Here is a 20,982-nt window from a genome sequence, read left to right as displayed (position 1 = left end):
AACTCATCGGCGAAAATGTTGAGTGGAGAATTTTGTTAAGATTCGTCTTCTTGCTAACTATAGCGATGCTTAATTTGATTTGCATGTGATCTGATGAGTTTCCTTTTTCCATGCCAGTCATTCAGAAGAACGTTAAAGTTTATTTCGGTGATAGCATTAATGATAACCCCAGGAGCCCATTTCCATTTTGATTTCATTTGGTAGTCCTTCGCATAAACTTTGTCTTTTGTACGTTTCCTAACAAGACATTGTTTGGATACATTGTTTAATTTATGTACTTATCGTCTTACTTTGAATCTTCTAGTCATAAAGGGTAGTAAATAGCAAACTATCATTTTATGTAAGTATCTTATTTAATGCTAACACAATATTCTGTTGGTCATAGATGATTCAAGTCGAGACGGCCGAAGGCCGCGAGTGCGCCGGCGACCCGCAGTCGGAATCATCAGCTTATCAAACGCAGTACTGCCCTAAAACACCATTGTTTGTTTACTGTCAACACTTCAATAGCGTTTTTTTTATTTATTCCATTTTAAAATTAGAGAGACTTTTAAACAAAGAATAACAATAAGTTTAAATTTGAACAAGTTTAAGTTTGCGCGATATTATTCTAATTTGAAGAATATAAACATTAAATACTTGTACATTTAAATTCAGCAATATTCTTTAAAGATGCATTATTTACCAGCTAGAGTATGCCTGAACCAGCAACTTTGAATGAATAACCTTCATTTGAGAAAAAGAAGATATCGCTTTACCTTATGATCAAAAATGAACCGGAATTTTATTAAAAAACGCAAAATTTTTTTATTATCGCCTTCAAAGTACTCTCCTCCTGCGGCAATACATGCATGCCAATTTTTCATACAAGTTTTACAGGCCGCCGAAGGTATGGCCGACGACACGACCAGACACTCCGAAGAAAAATTTAAATGAAAAGTGTCTGTGAGCGATTTACCGCCAGTTACCAAAAATATAGCAGCCCCTTGAAAACGATAAAAGTAATCTTCTCTAGCAACACTGGTTAAGTTGCTACGAACTAGTAACCAAGGAGCCAGGATAAATAAACAAACTATTTGAGGAAGTTGTGGAACAGTTCAAATAATTCTAATTTCGTGTCCTCATTGCCTTATTTGTGAGCTATGAACATAGAAATGTTTTTGATACTGCATTTTTTCATTTCGCTAACACAAGTTTTATTCTTTGCAGTTCGTTGTCTTCAGAAATGCTCTTAGAGTTGGACATGAACAGCCAACAAGGGCTGTATACTGTTCCCTAGGAAATCATTCACCAGAATTCAATCCCAGATATAATATTGTCCAGAACAGATCTCCTACCAAAAAATCATCTATTCGAACAAACTAACCCTCAGGAAATCATATCCCAAAATGAAGTAACTTCCAGAAAATGATTTCCTAGAAAGTTTTTCACCAGAACAAATGTACTTCTACGTAAGCTGGACACAATGCGGCTTTCCCGCGTCGTTACGAAGCGTGTGCTGTCCAAATGTCGCGACTGCTCGTTCCATACTACAACAGCAGCAAATCTAACTACAATCACACCCCAACCCAGCTTTCCGGTAAAAGTGAATGAGTCGAATAAATGCGTTTGTAGAAAAAACAAATAATCATACTCGATTCTCATCAATAATAGGTCTCGGTTTGACGATGATTCCATAAATTCTAGACCGACTGGAATACTTCGTAATAGTAGGTTGTTCCGTTTTGCGTGGAATTACCCACCTGGGCTTAACATGTTTCGATCAAGTTCCTCCCATAAAAGTTCGAAGGGGCTTATATCTGGTGTTTCTGGTGGTATTTCTATGAGTTTGGAAGTGATAGCTTGTAACATTATACAGTGTATTTCGAAACAATGAATAAACGGGAATTTAAAGAAATCGTTTATTTCATACTGGAGGAGAACGATATGTATAGTGACTAATTCTCTAGTGAGCTTTTGCAGGGCAGTATATTTGATAATTTCTAGATCAGTTGTTTTTTGTATGTCTTTTTCCTACAAATAGACTTCTTTTAATGTATCATCGTTTAATGTATCATCTCGTTAGTACTTGCAACTTACTGCACAAAAGAGATCTTCCAATGGAGGCTTTTTATTTTTACCTATTTTTATATATATAAAAAATAGGTATAGAATTCGCTCAAACTTTCGAAAATTTTTCCGAGGCCCGGAGGGCCGAATGACATATACCAATCGATTCAGCTCGACGAACTGAGCAAATGTCTCTGTGTGTGTGTGTGTATGTGTGTGTGTGTGTCCGTATGTGTGTTGTCAACTAAGAGGTCGAGATCTCAGAGATGGCTGGACCGATTTTCATCAAACTAGTCGCAAATGAAAGGTCTCCCCGTCACCCATAACGCTATTGAATGGTTTTGAGATCGGATGTTTACTTTTTGAGTTATACAAAGTTTTATGTCAAAATTTTCAGTTTTTCGACAGTATCTGTCACAATTGACCTTGAAAACAGAATATGTTTTCAGACTTAGATTCCGCACGGTAATACCTATCCAACAAGCCATAGATTGTTAAAATCCGTCCATTTTTAACGGAGATATCGAAATTTTTCTGTAAACGACTTTTCCCCCTATTGCAGCAGTAGGAGTTTTGAGCGCTGTATGACAAAGAAATGCTTGGGATCAACGGAAAACACGATTTTTTATACTGTTACATACAATTGTTTCTAAGAACCAAAAGGATTGTGTACAGCATTCTTTTTCATGACATTTAGCCTCGGACCGATTTTGGCACGGCTCGTTTTTGGCAACATAATCGTTCGAATATGACATATATAAACCAGATGATGGCAGAATTTTTTTTTAATTATTTTGTTTTAAACTACTTACAGCAATAAATGCTGGAACAACATAACATCCATATACCATTCGAATCAGTTCGTCGAGATCAGCAAATGCGTGTGTGACAAATAACTTCAATTAATTTTCTCGGAAAATTTCTTTTCTACAAATTCAGATTCATACGAAAAGTCGTATGCTCCCAAACAAAGTTCCGATTTGCAGTTTCGACATTACAGAGTAATGAGTGATTAAAATCTCAAATTGTCGCTTAAAACGAGGGTCATTAAAATAATGTCATGAAAACTTAAACACCGAAGAATATTCATGCAAAAAACACATGCGGATTGATAAAAATAGGTATCATCTCACTGCTAGGTGGATTAAACACGTTTTTAGTTATGAAATACGCGTTTTGCCATTTGTTTTGTTTACATTTTCCAAGTCTTCACTAAGCAGTAACCAAGGTTATGGTAACTGTTATTTAAAATAAATAATTTATCTACATGTGTTGCTAGTTTCAAAATTGTTTCCAGGAATTTCGTTTTGACATTACCAATTACTGAGGGGTAGTTAAATTTGCGATACAGTTTTAATAGACGAGTGGCAGGTCGTGTCGTCGGTATGGCCTTTAGTTCACGCAGCGAATTCTCTTTTATGGTCTCTATGGTCCCAAAACGCGTTCCCCGCAATGGCAATTTGAGTCTGTGGAAGAGGAAAAAGTCACACGGGGCCATATCTGGAAAGTACGGTGCTTGGTTGATGATATTGGTTGAGTTTTTGGCCAAAAACTGCGACACAACCAACGCTGTGTGAGCCGGCGCATTATCGTGGTGTAAAATCTATGAGTTTTCCTTCCATAAGTCTGGCCGTTTTTTTCGAATGCCCTCACGCAAACGACGCATAGCGGCCAAATAATATTCGTTATTAACCGTTTGACCGTCCGGAAGGAATTCATAGTGCACCACACCACGAATATAAAAAAAACAGTCAGCATAACTTTGATTTTGGACCGAGCTTGTACGACCACCTTTGAAGCGTTTATACCACTCGTATGCCTGTGTTTTTCCTAGACACGATTCACCAAAGGCCATTTATAACATTTTCAACGTTTCGGAACACTTAAATCCATTTGCAACACAAAATTTGATGCACGCACGTTGTTCTAAATTTTCATCCATTATAAAAATCGCCACACGGAGATTTTTCAACTTCTTTGTATAGACGCCAAACAAAAACTGTGAGTGTTGCCAACTTTAAGAGAAGCAATTGGACAAGCGCGGGAATTTTAAAATGAAAATTCCGGTTCTTTTTTGATCATAAGGTATACCTCTCCATATAATACAATACTGCTAAACGTAATAAGACCACGCTCTTCAGCTCGTACACATTGCACAGTTCGATCGCAAATCTAAGTCTTTCTTTGGCAACATCAAAGCAGGTAATTCAGTCTTTTGGTATGATTACTGTAGCTGTGCTGGAAGATTTGGTTGTTTATTCGTCGTATTAAGGTGTGAATGATGAAAGCACTGCGAATAACTATTTTCGTAAATTGAGAAATTCAAACAAAAGGCGTATGTAGCGAACTGGCAATTTTTATTTGATTAATCTGATTCCACGTGTTACATGTTAGTTTAGTGATTTATCTAATATTTGACATAAAATTCCTGAACACTTTTGATGATTGTTGTTAATAATGATTTAGCTCATACCTAACTATTTATCAGGACATCATAAAAACTGTACTTCACGTTAGGTTCGACACAATAAATGGCTTATGACACTTGACTTGATTTGAGTATAAGTTTATTAGACTTGACTCAACGCACAAAACTAGTCCAATGTCTCTTTATAAGTCACTTTCTCCATATAAGGCAGTACTAAATGACATGTAATCAAGTGCTCCAGGAATAGAATTAGACCCTTTGTACGGTGGCATCCTTTGTATACAATACTCTGCTTGATCTGGAGGCAGTTCACGTCGTAATTCATCGGGTAAAATATATGGCTAAAGGATAAATTTATACATTTATTATAGAGAATTCGCCAATTAAAAAGTATTATACCTTATCAGATGCTAAAATTCTGAAGGAATCAATTACTTGTTCGGCAGTATCAGTATCGGTGCTCTCTCTCGTCATAAAATCAAGGAACGCATCAAATTGAACGTATCCAGAGTTGTTTGGGTCTACTATAGCTAAAATTCGTTGGAAGTCCATATCACCCTGTTTATCTTTCCCGATTGAATATCCAAGAGAAACCAGACACGATTTGTATTCTTCTGGCGCCAAACGACCTGTACGATTTTTGTCGAAATGATTAAAACTTAAACGGAACTCTGTCAGTTGCTCCTGTGTGATACCCTTGGAATCCCGGGTAAGGATCTGGTTTTCTACCTATAATTAGCGTTTGAAATACTGTTATAATAGACAAAGAAAAATAACTTACCTCATTGATATTTCTGTTTATTGACGTCAAAAGCTGTTCCCAACCAACACGTAGTGTTTCCATTGTATAGTGTGTGTAACGATTCTCAAAGATCATTGATTCCTGTACTGCTTGATGAATTTTCTCTAACTCTTCGATGTTTGGCTTGTATGCATACACCGCTTGTTCGTATTCTTTCAAACGATGAAGTTGTTCTTCCAGTGAGCCAGACATGCCCATACCAATTGCAGAAACTGCATCCATTTGCCGTTCAATCCAGGGTCCAACAGAATTCGATTTTTCGGCAAACTGTCTGCGTAGCATTTCGTTGTTTTGTTGCTTGCGTAGCTCGTTAGTTAAAGTCTGATCCCGTTGTGGTACTAGTGCACGTACTTCCGACCACTTTCTGCTTATGGTATCAGCCGTTAGAGTGGTGTAAGGGTTTACTAATCCACCGGGAACCTGTTCTTGCTTAACAACAGTTTCTGCATCACGCACCAACCCAACAATCATATTCAATTCTTTATCTGCTTCGTTCAGCGTAGCTTTAAACTGTTCATGAGCTTGAATAAGTCCCTGAATTTCTTCCATAGTGTGCACGATAAACATATCGACGAGATCTTCGCGGGCTCCATCCAACCAATTATTGAATGGAGCAGCACGCTTAGCAAACTCCAAATGCAATAAATCTATCTTTTCCAGGATTCGTTCTGCTTCATCCAAACCTTGACGGCGGTGCTGCGTAAGCGCTCCCAGTCGATCCCATTGGTCACAGATACGCTGACAACGTGCGTTCACTGATACACAATCATGATATTCCAGTAAGCTGAAATAAAATAAAACTATATTTTATAAAAAGTCTTTGCATTATATTTTGTTTAACTTGAACGTTTAACTCGTATAACTAAAACGTTAAATATAAATTCAAATTCAACATTGAAATTTGCTACTTTTTTCCCTATATGGACTAGTCTGGCCGAGAGGGGTGGTTACAACGATCCGCACTTTCCATACCGAACGAACTAGGCTATGGTGCCCAAATGAACACTAGTAACGAAGGAGGAAATCCTCCAGCATGTAACCCAAGCGACAGATTCCTTTACGGCTATCAATTTGCAACGAAAGATACGAATATCTTATATTGCAAGTTCGCCAGAGAATTTGTCACTTGGGCAGGAAGTGTGTGCTTCACCCTGTAACCAGTCAATCATTGAGTCTTGCGTATCTGTCGTATTGGTATTTTGTCATCCTATCAACTGCTTCTGTGTCTTAAATGTCCTCGTCGATGAAACTTTGCCAAATTTCGCATTGTATCCGCTTCGGTCTTGGCCCTGCTTTTATATATAGTCTTTTATGTCTGAAGCGGTACTTACAATAATTACTTTAAAGTTCCTAAATCAATGTAGATATGTTTGGTCTACTAACACTATCCAATCTAATCTATTCTGATTGTTTCTATCTTTGTCGATGTTACGTTCCGTTTCCTTTTGCCCCATTGCATTGCTTTTTACTATACCGGAGAAACCTGTTAATATCACAAGCTAATAGATTATCAAGAATAAAGGAATAATAAGATTAATAATAATAATAAATACAATAAAAATAATAATAATAATAATAATAATAATAATAATAATAATAATAATAATAATAATAATAATAATAATAATAATAATAATAATAATAATAATAATAATAATAATAATAATAATAATAATAATAATAATAATATTAATAATAATAATAAAAGTGATAATAAAAATCGTAGTGCATTTTATTTACCAAAAGATATGTAATTACATAAAATACCTATTTTTCTTCATTTTCTTGAGAGCATTCTAGGGTCTTTTTCTTGGTCTTAAATCTTCGATGATAATCCTTTATTTCAACAGGCTCGTTTTTTGTCAAGAAAACAAAATAAAATAAAATCAGGTGTTAGTAAGTTTGTTAAATTATATAATATAAGGATGCACATTTAACACTAGATTGATCAGGAAAGTCACAATATGTAAACAATGGAAGGATTGCTTAAAATTCTGTGAACTTTTTTAATTCTTTATTTAACGATATATGCACTAAGGCACACTGCACTAGCTTTTATTTATTCTGTCACAATTTTTATTATTGATTTTTTCTCTTCCAATAATTTTGACTGCTTTTGAGCAATTTAGGTCTATACTAAGTTTTGGGCCTTCTAGTGTTGAGCACGCATCCAGGAAACAAGAATTACATGTATTTCGTGAAGAAATACTAGGTGTGATTGTATGAAATGGTCCACGTGAACCGTTCTCTTCCAGAAACACACATCTCACACTCTTACTTAGAAGGTGACATATGTGTCCAAGTTGGAGAAATCTAAGTACATTCAAACCTTTCCCGATTTGAGAGTGCATTTACACCTAATCAATCAGTTTCGCCGTCATTGCAACTTATAAACATTAGTACCGATACCGAACCGAATCGGAAAGGTTTGAGAGTTCCTTAACGGTTCATGAGATATCAATTTACTCATATTCCTGATAACAATAGCCCTCCTTTTTTAATTAAATTCACCAGTTCAGGACGAATATTTTTTATATTAATATTCATCCCAACTAGATCAAGATAATTCAAATTGGTGACCAATCCCAGGCATAAGAATTCTCGAAACCACCTATTGTCAATTTCAAGCAGTATTAGTCCTGTCCATTCCGAGATCGATCCAGATAACATAATAATTTTAATCCTTTTACTTTTATAAGCGAACGATCGATCGATCTCGGTATGGTCCGACTTTGTCAATACGAAGTATAAATTGACTCCCACCCCCATCCGCCAAAGAGGGGTTCGCGCCCTGTAGCTCATCATCCAAAGCCTAGAGAAATTCAACATTGAAAACTGCTACTGGAACATTAACTTTTTTCACATTGATAAATGAAATCAATATAAGATACTAGCGGACCCGGCTAATATTCTTTAGCCTTAATGTGTCTTACTAATAATAATGGGTTTGTAATGTGGATAGATTTACCTAAGCACAGAAATCATCAGTCGAGGAATTTTTATATTGTATTGTTACTGAAGGAAAGACAGTTAGGTTGTGAAACGTTCAGTTAATTGTTATTGTTGAAAGGAATTCTGGCATTCCCATGGAATACGCGGAAACACTTCAGCTTACGCGTATTCCAGGAGAGTACCAGAATTCTTTCCAACAATAACATCCACATAATCGATTAACAACCGCGCTATACGCTTCACGGAAGGTTTCTAAAAGAAGGGCGCGTCAAACTCATATAAGGCTGGCTATCCACATTCCATCGCACAGTTCTCAATTCATATGGTGCCCTGATGCTTCCTTCATTGCAGTTCCTACATGACATATGTTGTACATTCATATATTTATTGGAAATACATACATCAATAATTGTATAAATAATAAAGAAGTGTGTATAAATGAACATGTATACTAGCAATCAATTTTATTTGTACATAGAAGGTATTAATCAGAGATGACGAAATCGAAAAACTGTTTTAATTCACCTAGTGGTGCTATAGTGCCTTTCTCATATAACCCATGTTTTCATTAATATTACTAAGGGATTCTTCAAAGGACTTTTCTTTGAATATTGAATATGAACAAAAAAGTTTTTTTCAGCATACATTAGCATAACCTTTTCCGAACAATGGTCAAAAGCAGTCTATTTTTATAGACGTTGACCCATTTATTTGAAACTAACTGTTTCTGAGAAAATGATTAGTTCTGTTTTTCGACCACTATTTCCGGTACTTCCGGAACCAGAAGCTGAAATCGAATCGTTTTATCAGCAACTAGCATAACCTATAAATTGAAACAATTTTAAACCAAATTTAGAATTTTTTCTTTTTTTTTCATTATTGTTCTGTATGACAGGTTGCAATTTCATACACACTACCTTGTATTTCTGGAACCGGAGGTCAAATCTGAATAAAATTCGTTATCAACCTATAGAAACATCATACTTTCTCAAAAAGTGCTAATCTTTCTATCGAATTAACCTCCCATTGATACCAGGTATGGAAGTTGTCGCATGTCATGTTACAATCAAAGGCAAGGATCATTGCATTGCTTCCATCTATATTCCCCCAAAAGCCTCGGTTGGGCATCGGCGGCTCAGTGATATCATAGAGCTCAGCTGTACAGTACATAGGCTTGATTGATGATTTTTGTTGCTTCTTCGTAACGCAATGAAATCACTAGTGAAATCTTGCCGGTGGTTCGGTAAGATGACCTCAGCATTTATACCAGTAACCTCCAGTGAAAGATTGCTACGTCTCAGTCCCAGACGCTTTACGCACGCCTCCGTGATGAGCGACACCTGCGAAACGCTGTTGATGAGAGTTCGTACAACGTGTTGTTTACCGTCACTCCCCTCTACTCGGGCCACCACCGTTGCACAGTGGGAAAAAATCTATGAAAACCCGCAATGAATTCTGTCACTCATGAACTAATTGAGATAGGTCAACAAACTAAAGCGTTTCTTATGTAAAAATGCCCAAGGAGTTCATTGGAATGGATTACAATGACCGCAAGAATCGCAATCCTGCTCGTTTTACCCCAAATGTACAGCAGTTTGGGGTTTCCTATAAGATTCACTGTGTAACTTGAAAAGAAGTCGGGTGCGGTATTCTGAAATAGCCTATTTTCATGTAAAAAAGTCGATTAGAAGCACCCACACTGGCCGCACGGAACGTTTTGGTGGCTATTTTACCTCAATTCCTCAATTTCATGAGATCCTTACTATAAATCGTACTTAAATCTTGGTAAAACTTCTTGCAAATTTGCTAAATCTAGCTCATCTTATGTAAAAAAAAGTCTGGAGAATCGAATGGAAGAACCTATATGTTCTGGTGCCTATTTTACCCCGTTTCTCCATTTCATATCTTATCTTATTGTAAATCGTCCTTAAATCTCGGTAAAACTTGTTGGAAGTTTACTGAATCTAGCTTATCTTATAGGAAAAAGTCTGTAGAACTAAATGGAAGAACCTACACTGGCCGCACGAAACGTTCTGGTGACTATTTTACCCCATTTCTCCATTTCATGATATCTTATTGTAAATCGTCCTTAAATCTCGGTAAAACTTATTGGAAGTTTACTAAATCTAGTTTATCTTATAGAAAAAAGTCTGTAGAACCGAATGGAAGAACCTACACTGGCCGCACGAAACGTTTTGAAGACTATTTTACTAAATTCCCTTATTTCATGATAGCTTGTTGTAAGTCGTCCTTGCATCTTGGTGGAACTCATGGAAAGTAATCTGGAGAATCAAATAGAAGAATTTAAATGTACCGCATGAATCGTCGTCTAATATCATATGATTTCTTGATAAAAAAAATTCTGTGGTTCGGAGAATGTATAGTAAGTAATAACAAAGAAATTGGGCCCATCGGATTGCTTCAAAAACGTGTCATAAGGCACTGAGTTCAATCACTATCATCATCATCAGAGGTACAATCGCCATCAGTGCACTCACTTTGTTCGTCGTATCTGAAAAGCATGCTAGTACGTTTTTTTGCATCGGAGTCGATGTACTCATTCATCTGGTCTTCAACATCTTTATCAAATTTTGATCGTTTGGAGGGACTTTTCGAGATCGTTTGAAGGGACGAGAGTACTTATGCCGCTTGTGATACTGCTCCCCGGATTGTTCGTCAATATAATTCATGGTGTATGGCTAGAAATAATATTCCAATTTTGGACGAATAATGTTCATTTTATAACATGTTTCGAGTGCATCTGCCTGGAAGCGTGCATTTTTCTTCACGTCAGGGTGACTTTGGGCAAAATTCCCAGGAACTGCCTTCTTTACTGCATTCTGCATCATCCACTCCACTGCATTCAACCGGGCATGGAAAAACGATGGTCCTATTCGCTTTTCAATTCCAAAATACGGTGGGCACAGCGGACAAGCAATGAACGCTTTCATAAAAGGTTCTTTTCAGAGCCACCATTATTTTATTATAAAGAACTATACAGGTTATTCCATAATATTTATTTGCGTTTCAGAATGTTTAATGTAACTAATCTGTACTTTAGTCTAGGCGCATCGTTCAAAATTCTAGTAGTGGAAAAGGGGATAGTTGCACAATTCACACAATCGATTAACTACCAATTCGAATTCGGAAGTATAAAGAAAGCGTGTCAGTTTTATTCGTATTCACGACATCCAGTTATGTCTCTGACATTACACACCCGTACTTTTTTATCCGGTTTATTACGCGGATTTCCGTAAAACGAGACCTCAGTATATAGAATCTATTTGAAGTCGTGCTTGTAAAGAACTTATGATGAAGTAAAAGTAGGTTACTAAATTTGTGGAAGTTGAACACTTTTGCATGAATCCATGCTGAGTCTCAGATATGTAGACAGAACAACTACGTGTTATACAATTTAGAACTATGTTTAATATATTTGTGAACTGAAAACACAAAGGATTTCCATTTCCATCTTCCATGATTCACGAAAAATTCTAGAACGCAAAGAGCAATTGAAAATGTTGGATAGTGGAACCAAGAAACTATTAGAACAATTTCTTATCATCACGGACGGAATCCCGTCGAGTACAGCACTAGATAAACGTTGTAAGTTTTTCTTCTTCGTTTCTTAAAATCGAATGTCCACTGAAGAAAATATTTGCTAGAACCACTTCCTCGTAAAATTTGATTTTATCAAGGTGAATATTCATCAATTCGGCCAACTCGACCAATTGCTGAAACTTTTTTTCTGAACAAATAATTCACAAATGTGAAACAATGTTTCTTGAAATTTGAGCAGAAATCGCGCGAAATAGAGAGTCTGAGCGCAGTTGAAGCCATTCATTCAAACATGACTGGCAAGAAGGAACCGTCTTGGGCGAAATAAAACAATGCCTGTACGACATATTGAATAATAATTATCAAATCGCTATAGAGTAAAAATTTCTGAAGTATAAACGCCAAACAAAAACTAATCGTACGATATGCGTCAAAATTTGACAGAATGTGTATAAAAGTGTTGCCAACGTTGAGAGAATAAAAGTTTACCGATTGGACAAGCGCGGGAATTTTAAAATGAAAATTCCGGTTCTTTTTTGATCATAAGGTAGTACGTCATTAGATGATTTGATAATTACATATTATTTTACAAATTTTGACTAAAGATTCTTTTATGTTTTCTTATGGTTTGGACGCAAAAATAGTAAAGGAAAACACATAAGTTTGTGGTGATTCACTGCACTACTGCACTTCATGAGAAAGATTATAAAATTAGGAGCGAATGGAATTCTTTCGCAGCCTCACATGGGAAAAAATTGCTTTGGAATAGGTGAAAAGACACGCTTATAAAGTTAGTTTGCATTAAATCAATACGAATCGAATTCCAACTGCGCATAATCTATTCAATCGAGTAAAGGATTCATTCAATAGGGGCTGGGGTTCACTAGGAGATTGATAGTAACTATTAGCTCTCTCCGGATCGTACCAGCCTAGATGCCGTGTGGAATCCGGCGGAAAAAAATGAATCAAGAATAGATCCACTGGGTTCCTGCTTCCATGTCGTAAAAGGCGACAATTGCAGGAGTTTCTTTTCCTTTCAGTTATCGTATATTTTCAATGTTTCACTATTCAGATTACTCTATTTTACTAAATTATTTGTTCATTTTACCTATCAAGCTTCGGAGAAAGGTTTTATTTGGAATGTTTTCTTCTTCCATGTTATTGATTGTCTTTCAGGATTATAAATTGAATAATAAAAATCAACTATTGCGCTGATCCGGTGATGTTACAAATTTCATAACAGAGATAACATATATCGGTATATTGAATACATAGTAAAAAACACTTGATATTAATATTTCAAACAATAAATTTTTATCACGTAATTTCATTTATAAAGAGCTGTGAAATTTCGAATAAGAGCTGTGAATCAAGACTTCCCGGGACTTCAATATATGATATTGTTGAAATGTTCACTCGGGAAGTCAGTGAGTTTAGAGATGCATCCGAGCATCTTGAAACCGGAACATACTGGGTCGCGCGCGAAAAATACCAGTACTGAAATTTTACTAACAAATATCCTTCTCCCGTGACTCTTGTGGAGTGCGCAGTAGTATATACGGCCTCTTGTAACAACAAGTGTTGGACTAACATCCCTTCCCATTCCTTAGACGTGCCGTTATGAGCCAATTTATTCTGATATATACATACTTATTAATCACATATTATTTTACAAGTTCGACTCTAGATTATCTTTTTTGGTGGTTTGAACAGATCATTCACATCGAATTCCTCGTTGTCGGAAAAAATCTTACATTCGTGTGTAGTTTTCATCGTCATTACGTTTTTAAATCGATGTTGCTGTAGTCTATCCTGAATGTCTAGTTCGTTTATCATGCAAAAATTAAAGTTTATAGTTTTGAATTAATCCTCTACTCAATGAGCTTGAGCTTGAGCTTGAGCAACCACCCCTGGTTGCTACTCCGTTACTGATCGGGATTAGCTGAAATTGTACTGGGAATTTCTAGTTGATCAAACCTGGGACTGCTAAATCATCCTTCAATGTACATCTTCTGGTAATCCCAGAATTCATTAAGATTTTTTCCGACAACGAGGAATTTGATGTGAATGATCTGTTCAAACCACCAGAAAAGATAATCTAGAGTCGAACTTGTAAAATAATATGTGATTAATACGTATGTATATATCAGAATAAATTGGCTCATAACGGCACGTTCGGGCCTGGCCGGCGCCGGTACTGATTAATGAACTCTGGGATTACCAGAAGATGTACATTGAAGGATGATTTACCAGTCCCAGATTTGATCAACTAGAAATTCCCAGTACAATTTCAGCTAATCCCGATCAGTAACGGAGTAGCAACCAGGGGTGGTTGCTCAAGCTCAAGCTCAATTGAGTAAAGGATTCATTCAAAAATATAAAATACGAACCAGACATTCAGGATAGACTACAGCAACATCGATTTAAAAACGTAATGACGATGAAAACTACACACGAATGTAAGATTTTTTTCCGACAACGAGGAATTTGATGTGAATGATCTGTTCAAACCACCAGAAAAGATAATCTAGAGTCGAACTTGTAAAATAATATGTGATTAATACGTATGTATATATCAGAATAAATTGGCTCATAACGGCACGTTCCCCATATTTTCGGGGATTTGTGCCTTGCCGTGACTTTTCATCATTTACCTGAATGATGGTGAGAAATAGAAGAGGATGGAAAATAAAGGAACGGGAGGAATACGGAATGAAACACGCACACAACATAAATGTGTCCAGAAACCAGTCGCAACTTACGAAACGTAGAAACCGCTTGCGAGAGTAATTAGAGTTCTTTTCCACATTGGGTTAAAAACCCAAGAATATCTCTGAGTTTCAGTTGCTTGAACATTCTTCAATGTAAAAACAACCAAAAACCCGATACCGTAGTTGAGATACTGCAGGGCAGTTACATATTAGGTGATATGAAGTCCCGTAATCGGATTCACGGAGATCACATGAAAATGATTCAGCAAGATGTATGGTAGCTATGTGATAATTAAGTTTACAGTGGCCAGTCAGAGCCCTCACCAGAACACCACAATGGCGCTTCGAGAAATGTAAAAGATTCTTCGAAACTCCAGGGCATGGATTTTCAAAGAAGACTTTTGTTTGACGACAAGTCTCAGAACTTCGCCAGTAGTTTGCATGCTAAGACGAAGCCCAAGACAGAGTTTTTTGTTTTATTCAGCATTTCTAAATTTGTAGTGCTGGTTCAGGACCTACAAGGTCGTTTTCTGTTCCCACTCTGGCCAGTTCATCCTCCCATTCATTTCCAATTATGTTGGAATGACCAGGTACCCAGACTAGATTTACAGCATTGAAAATGCTAAGTTCTTCGATCTGAGTACGGCAATCGATTACAAGTTTTGAACATGAGTCACCCGAGCTAAGCGCTTTAATTGCAGCCTGACTGTCGGAGCAAAAATCTATTATTTTACCAGATATGCCTTGCCGGAGGGTACACTGCACTATGGTTTGAAATGGGAAATTAGCGTGACAGAAATATTTTCACTATTAAATATTTGTTTTTTGTAGTTGGTGTCTTCACAGAAGTTGTTTTTTTATCAAATGGCGCTCCTTTTGATATAAAATATTACTAGGGTGGTTCTTATTTAGACTGAAATCTGAAATCTAACTTTCTTAATTGAGCTCAAAAATGATTTTATTGTACAATAAAGTTGTAGGAAATTTTATTTTGAGCAACTTTGCTGAAAAAAGCACCTCTCTAGCTTTTCATTTGACCGAGTTACATCAATTGTCCCGGGTAAGAGTAAGGTGGCCCTCGAAAAATCGATTTTTTTTGTTCTAACTTTTTTGTGAAACGTTCTATGGAAAAGTTGTCTTCAGAAGAGTTGTTGAAATAAATATTGCGCATAATTTTGCTGAGTAAAGCTTTTTCATATGAGCTACCAGTAAAAAGTTATGATTGTTTTTTCATCAAAAACTAGTCAACCTTCAAATATCAAAATTCATTAGATGCCAGATCGATAAAAATGTATCCTATGCGGCTACTGAAAGTTCATAATATAAGTAAACATTTAAGAGAAAATTGGGAGGGAGTTTTTCCACACAATGTCAACGCATGCATTGGGGTGTGAAAAATGCGGTAGACGCTAACAACATTTCTTTTGTTTTCGTTGTCCGTTCTCTCTGTGTAAACGTTGAATAAAGATGAATAGAAAATGTAAGTAAGTGTTACTACTTTGTAAAATAATTTCTTTTCATGTTTCAGTAGAACCAGAAATCAGTAATGATTTTCATCGCTACTAGCTTTGAAGCTTTGTTGAAAACGTAGCACATCCCTACATATGCGAGTTGTTTATAGCGAGAAATGGAAAAAAGAAAACAAAAGGTTTAACAAAACTCGCACGAAATCTCGCGAAAGAAAAGTTTTCTAGCTGGTATTTTTCGCCAAATGCATAGTAGGATCATTTACCTACAATCGTATGTTTTTGATTTTTCGTGAATCGGGTTAGTATTGGAGAAATTTGCAATTTAGAGTGAAATTTCGGCGACAAAGCAAGAGGAAGCAGTGAGTTGTCTCGCTTCGACTTGACCACGGCGAAGCGCTACCTTAAGCAACAGAGACACTGTGTAATATGGTTATTCCGAAGTAGAGGCCATGATAAATATATCAACAGAAATTTTTATTATCTTGACAACCAAAGCTCAAACAAGCTGGTGCAAGTTAGTGAAACGCAAATATTTTGATTTTAATAGTGGAAAGAAACGGCAGATATAACAGGCCTTGATGAAACACTGTTGGAAGGATTTCACATTATTCTCAGTGTAATCAATAGCCGATAAGATAAACGTCGACGAATTCCAAAGTTATACTGAGAAAATACGAGCGTTGTATGTATCGTTGTATGGCTGGTATCCACTATCATCAACTGCTCATAAATTGTTGATACATGGAGCCACGATAATTAGACACCCAATTTTACCTATTGGTATGCTTAGTGAAGAAGCTCAGGAGACTCGAAATAAAAGTATTCGGAACTTCAGAGAGCACCATGCTAAAAAATTCAGCAGAATCGCGAACATTAAAGATGTTTTTAAAAGGCTGCTGTTATCTTCAGACCCTATCTTGGTATTGTCGAACAAACAAAATAGGAGAAGTTTAGAAGACTTACCCGAACAAGCAAAATGTTTAGTTTTAGATAATAATTAGAATAATTCATTGCTTAATTAATTCAATACATACCAAACCGCAATCAACTGTTGTCTTATGTTTTATCTTGAATGTTAACGATACGATCATTACGATAACGGAATCAAAATCAATTAAATCAGTTATTTTGGTAATAAATTAATTAAAATTGTTCAGCAAAAAATCTATTTTCGGCTGTAGTTTTTGTGTGTCTCATTTCTCGAATGGACAATGTATGAAACACTTGTAGGGCTAACTTGATACTATTATTTTGCTGAAGGAAGTATGTTGATACGTTAAGGCGTTTAAGAGTTATGCAATGTTTTTGAATTTTTTCAAGGTATGTTTAAGACTAATTTAAATGAGTTAAAAGAAAAACACCCACCCAATTTTCTCTTAAATGTTTACTTATATTATGAACTTTCAGTAGCCGCATAGGATACATTTTTATCGATCTGGCATCTAATGAATTTTGATATTTGAAGGTTGACTAGTTTTTGATGAAAAAACAATCATAACTTTTTCTGGTAGCTCATATGAAAAAGCTTTACTCAGCAAAATTATGCGCAATATTTATTTCAACAACTCTTCCGAAGACAACTTTTCCATATTACGTTTCACAAAAAAGTTAGAACAAAAAAATCGATTTTTCGAGGGCCACCCTACTCTTACCCAGGACAATTGATGTAACTCGGTCAAATGAAAAGCTAGAGAGGTGCTTTTTTTAGCAAAGTTGCTCAAAATAAAATTTCATACAACTTCATTGTACAATAAAATCATTTTTGAGCTCAATTAAGAAAGTTAGATTTCAGATTTCAATCTAAATAAGGACCACCCTAGTAATATTTTATATCAAAAGGAGCGCCATTTGATAAAAAGTACGGGTGTGTAATGTCATAGACATAACTGGATGTCGTGAATACGAATATGACACGCATTATTTATGCTTCCGAATTCGAATTGGTAGTTGATCGATTGTTTGAATTGTGCAACTTTCCCCTCTTTCATTACTATAATTTTAAACGATGCGCCTAGACTAAAGTACAGATTAGTTACATTAAACATTCTGAAACGCAATTAAATATTATGAAATAAGCAGTATAGCTCTTTATAATAAAATAATGGTGGCTCTGACAAGAACTTTTTATGAAAGCGTTCGTGATGGAGAGTGACGAGTTGAGTTAGTTCAGCACGCAGACTCTGAACCCATATTCCGGAACTAAGCTCTGAAACTTGAAGACGATTTTTCGCCATGACTACCAGAATGGGTTGTATAGAGTACAGTAAAGTAAAAATCAGCATAATTCTTTAGGAGTATTATTATGGTTCTAAGAAGAACCGAATAGAAGAAGTTTGGAATAAAGAACTGGACCCTGAGGTCAAGAACTAAATTTAGAACCAATAACAGGGTCAGAATCCAGTTTCAATTTCGTAACTCAAAACTGAAATTTCGAAACTCAAATCAGTTCCGGAATACAGCTCCGGAATCCAGTTTCAGAACGCTAGCTCTGAATTCTAAACCTATATTGCGGAACTAAAATCTGAAACTTGAACTTCTCGTTACGACTACCGAAAAGCAAATGAGAGTTGCGACCTGAGCGTTTAAGGTTTTAACCACGCAGAAGGTACACTCTCCGTCGCTGCTGGTTGATGGTTTAACTCCCACGACGTCTGCTTCCATCGAACGCACGAAAAGAAATGATCGATTTTCACCACGGTTCCCTTTTTATACGCATTCAGTTGAAGATATGTGCCTGACTACCTCAAAATCGTCGTCCTTGCGCGAAAAACCCAAGCGAAAGTAAAGAGTTATCCGTATTGTTTTCAAATTTTGAGAAAACTTAATTTTTGAGTTGTTTGCGGTTATCTCACACTGTTCAAAATATTATCCTAAATTCCTGATCATATTTTTGATGAAATGGTGTAAGAATTATGTTGCTACCATTAATACAAGTCGAGATATTCACGATTAAGTTCTGCCCATTCTTCCATATGGCTAATTTTGAAAAGGCACCCCATAGTAAAGTAAGTCGTATTCACGACAAAAACAACTTCTGTGAAGACACCAACTACAAAAAACAAATATTTAATAGTGAAAATATTTTTGTCACGCTAATTTCCCGTTTCAAACCATAGTGCACTGTACTCCACACATGATTCCAAAGATCTCAGCCTGGAAAACGGTGCAGTATCTACCAAGTGAGTACGATTGCTCCAACCCCAATTCACGACAGTAAACACTTGCACCAGCTCGGCCCTCCATCAGCGAACCATCAGTGTAACAGACTACGTGCTCTTGTTGTAGTGTTTCCATAAATCCAGACAGCCACTCCTGTCTAGATGGAATTTTTATTTGAAAAGTTCTATACGGGAAACTACACTTGAGTGTTAAATCGCTAGGGGCAAGAAAAACATCATCCCATGCAACCAATTGGGACCACAGACGTGTATGACTTATTTCTGAATTTAGTGATTTATCCTTCCATATACCGGTAGCTTGAAGTCTATAGGCACAAGCGAGTGCAGTCGGAGTCGTTGTAAAAGCTGTAGTCTTTGCCATGAGTGCCACTTTTTGCAAATGATTGAGCTTCGACTGAATTGTAACTACTTACCCTCTCTGCCACCATACGAGGCATCCATATGCCAGTATTGGACGTATAATTGTCGTATAAATCTAATAGATATATTTCGGTTTCAAACCCCACGTTTTACCAAAAAGGCGTCTACATTGGCCAAAAGCCATGTATGCTCTTTTGATTCTAGACTCAATGTGAGCAGTCCAGTTAAGTTTGGAATCCAGGATTACTCCAACGTAATTAACCTGGTCGGTACACAACAAAACGCTCCCAAAAAATTGCAAAGGACGGGCCCCGGTTGTTGTTCGCTTCTTTGTGAAAAGAACCATTGAGGTTTTGTTTGGATTCACCGACAATCCAACCTGTTGACACCATTGTTCCACAACCCTTAAAGCCTGTTGCATCAGATCAAATAGCGTTGCAATGCATAGTCCAGTGATTTGTATTAGATAATCATCTGCGAATCCGTACGTCGGAAACCCAAGTTCATTGAGTTTTTTAGTAGACCATCAGCAACAAGGTTCCAGAGTAATGGTGACAAGACACCTCCTCGTGGACAGCCTCGAACACTCAACTTCCTCATCTCTGCCTGTCTTAATGATGAGCAGAGGATGCGATTGCTAAGCGCTGCGCTTATCCAGCCTGAGATGCTTGATGATACTCCATGTCTGCTCATCGCTTGCACAATCGATTGGAAAGACACATTGTCAAAAGCATCTTCTATATCTAGAAAAGTTCTCAAGCTGGATTGTTTGAGCGAAAAGGCTTTTTCGATATTATATACAACATCGTGAAGTAGTGTGATCGTGGATTTTCCACGTTGATAAGCATGTTGTTTAGTATGTAGCGGTCGTTCAATTAGGCACTTATCTTTGATGTGATGATCGACAATTCGTTCCAAGGATTTTAAGCAAAAAGAGCTTAAGCTAATGGGTCTAAAGCTCTTGGCTTCCTCGTAACTCTGACGTCCGCCTTTTTGAATAAATTGAATTATTTCTCGCCATGCTTTCGGGATGTACCCAAGAGCAAGGCTGTTAAGTAGAATCTTTCTTAGGACATGTTTCGTAATATCAAAACCTTTCTGCAATAGAATAGGATAGATGCCATCTTTTCCAGGTGATTTGTATGGTGCAAAACTGTCAATTGTCCACTTTATCAATTCAAAAGTGATCAGCGATCTTGCTATTGCCCTTGTGTGTAGTGTGTCTCGAAGATACAGTTATGAACGTCCTCTTCGTTTGAAACCAGTTCACCATCCATGTTTTTTAGACAGTTAGCCTGGAAAACTTTTGATTTCGAGAGTATCTTGTTTAGCCTGCTCGTTTCATTTAGACTAGAGATATTTGTGCAAAGATTTTTCCACCCAGTTCGTTCGGCAGATCTAAGGCATTTTTTATACGCAGTTCGAGCAGTTTTAGAAGCTCTCGAGTTGTCATGCCCACGCCGGTTCCAAGCTC

The 20,982-nt window shown here is 36.6% G+C and overlaps 1 protein-coding gene and 1 long non-coding RNA gene across 4 annotated transcripts in view; one reads left to right on the top strand and one right to left on the bottom strand.

Moving 5' to 3' along the window:
• The first annotated feature begins 1,028 nt into the window (after positions 1–1,028).
• Positions 1,029–1,835, top strand: LOC131429597 (uncharacterized). Of its 2 annotated transcripts, none has more exons than XR_009229440.1 (3): positions 1,029–1,135; positions 1,210–1,579; positions 1,654–1,835. It is a non-coding gene; the product is annotated as an uncharacterized LOC131429597 (long non-coding RNA). The 2 variants fall into 2 exon arrangements; XR_009229441.1 differs by having other exon boundaries at positions 1,210–1,585.
• Positions 1,836–4,385: 2,550 nt separating this feature from the next.
• LOC131429596 (alpha-actinin, sarcomeric) overlaps positions 4,386–20,982 on the bottom strand; it is a 288,179-nt gene continuing 271,582 nt past the window's right edge. For both annotated transcript variants that reach the window (XM_058593822.1, XM_058593823.1), the window contains exons 9-11: positions 5,259–6,063; positions 4,877–5,206; positions 4,386–4,818 (exon numbers count right to left, since the gene is read on the bottom strand). In XM_058593822.1, the coding sequence (XP_058449805.1) occupies positions 4,660–4,818; positions 4,877–5,206; positions 5,259–6,063 (1,294 nt within the window). In that variant the 3' untranslated portion in view covers positions 4,386–4,659. The remainder of the gene's footprint in view (positions 4,819–4,876; positions 5,207–5,258; positions 6,064–20,982) is intronic.

Source organism: Malaya genurostris, chromosome 2 (genome assembly GCF_030247185.1).
Source record: "Malaya genurostris strain Urasoe2022 chromosome 2, Malgen_1.1, whole genome shotgun sequence".
Taxonomy (NCBI): Eukaryota; Metazoa; Arthropoda; class Insecta; order Diptera; family Culicidae; genus Malaya; species Malaya genurostris.
The sequence above is the reverse complement of the archived record's forward strand: the minus strand, read 5'-3'. Positions and strand labels throughout refer to the sequence as shown.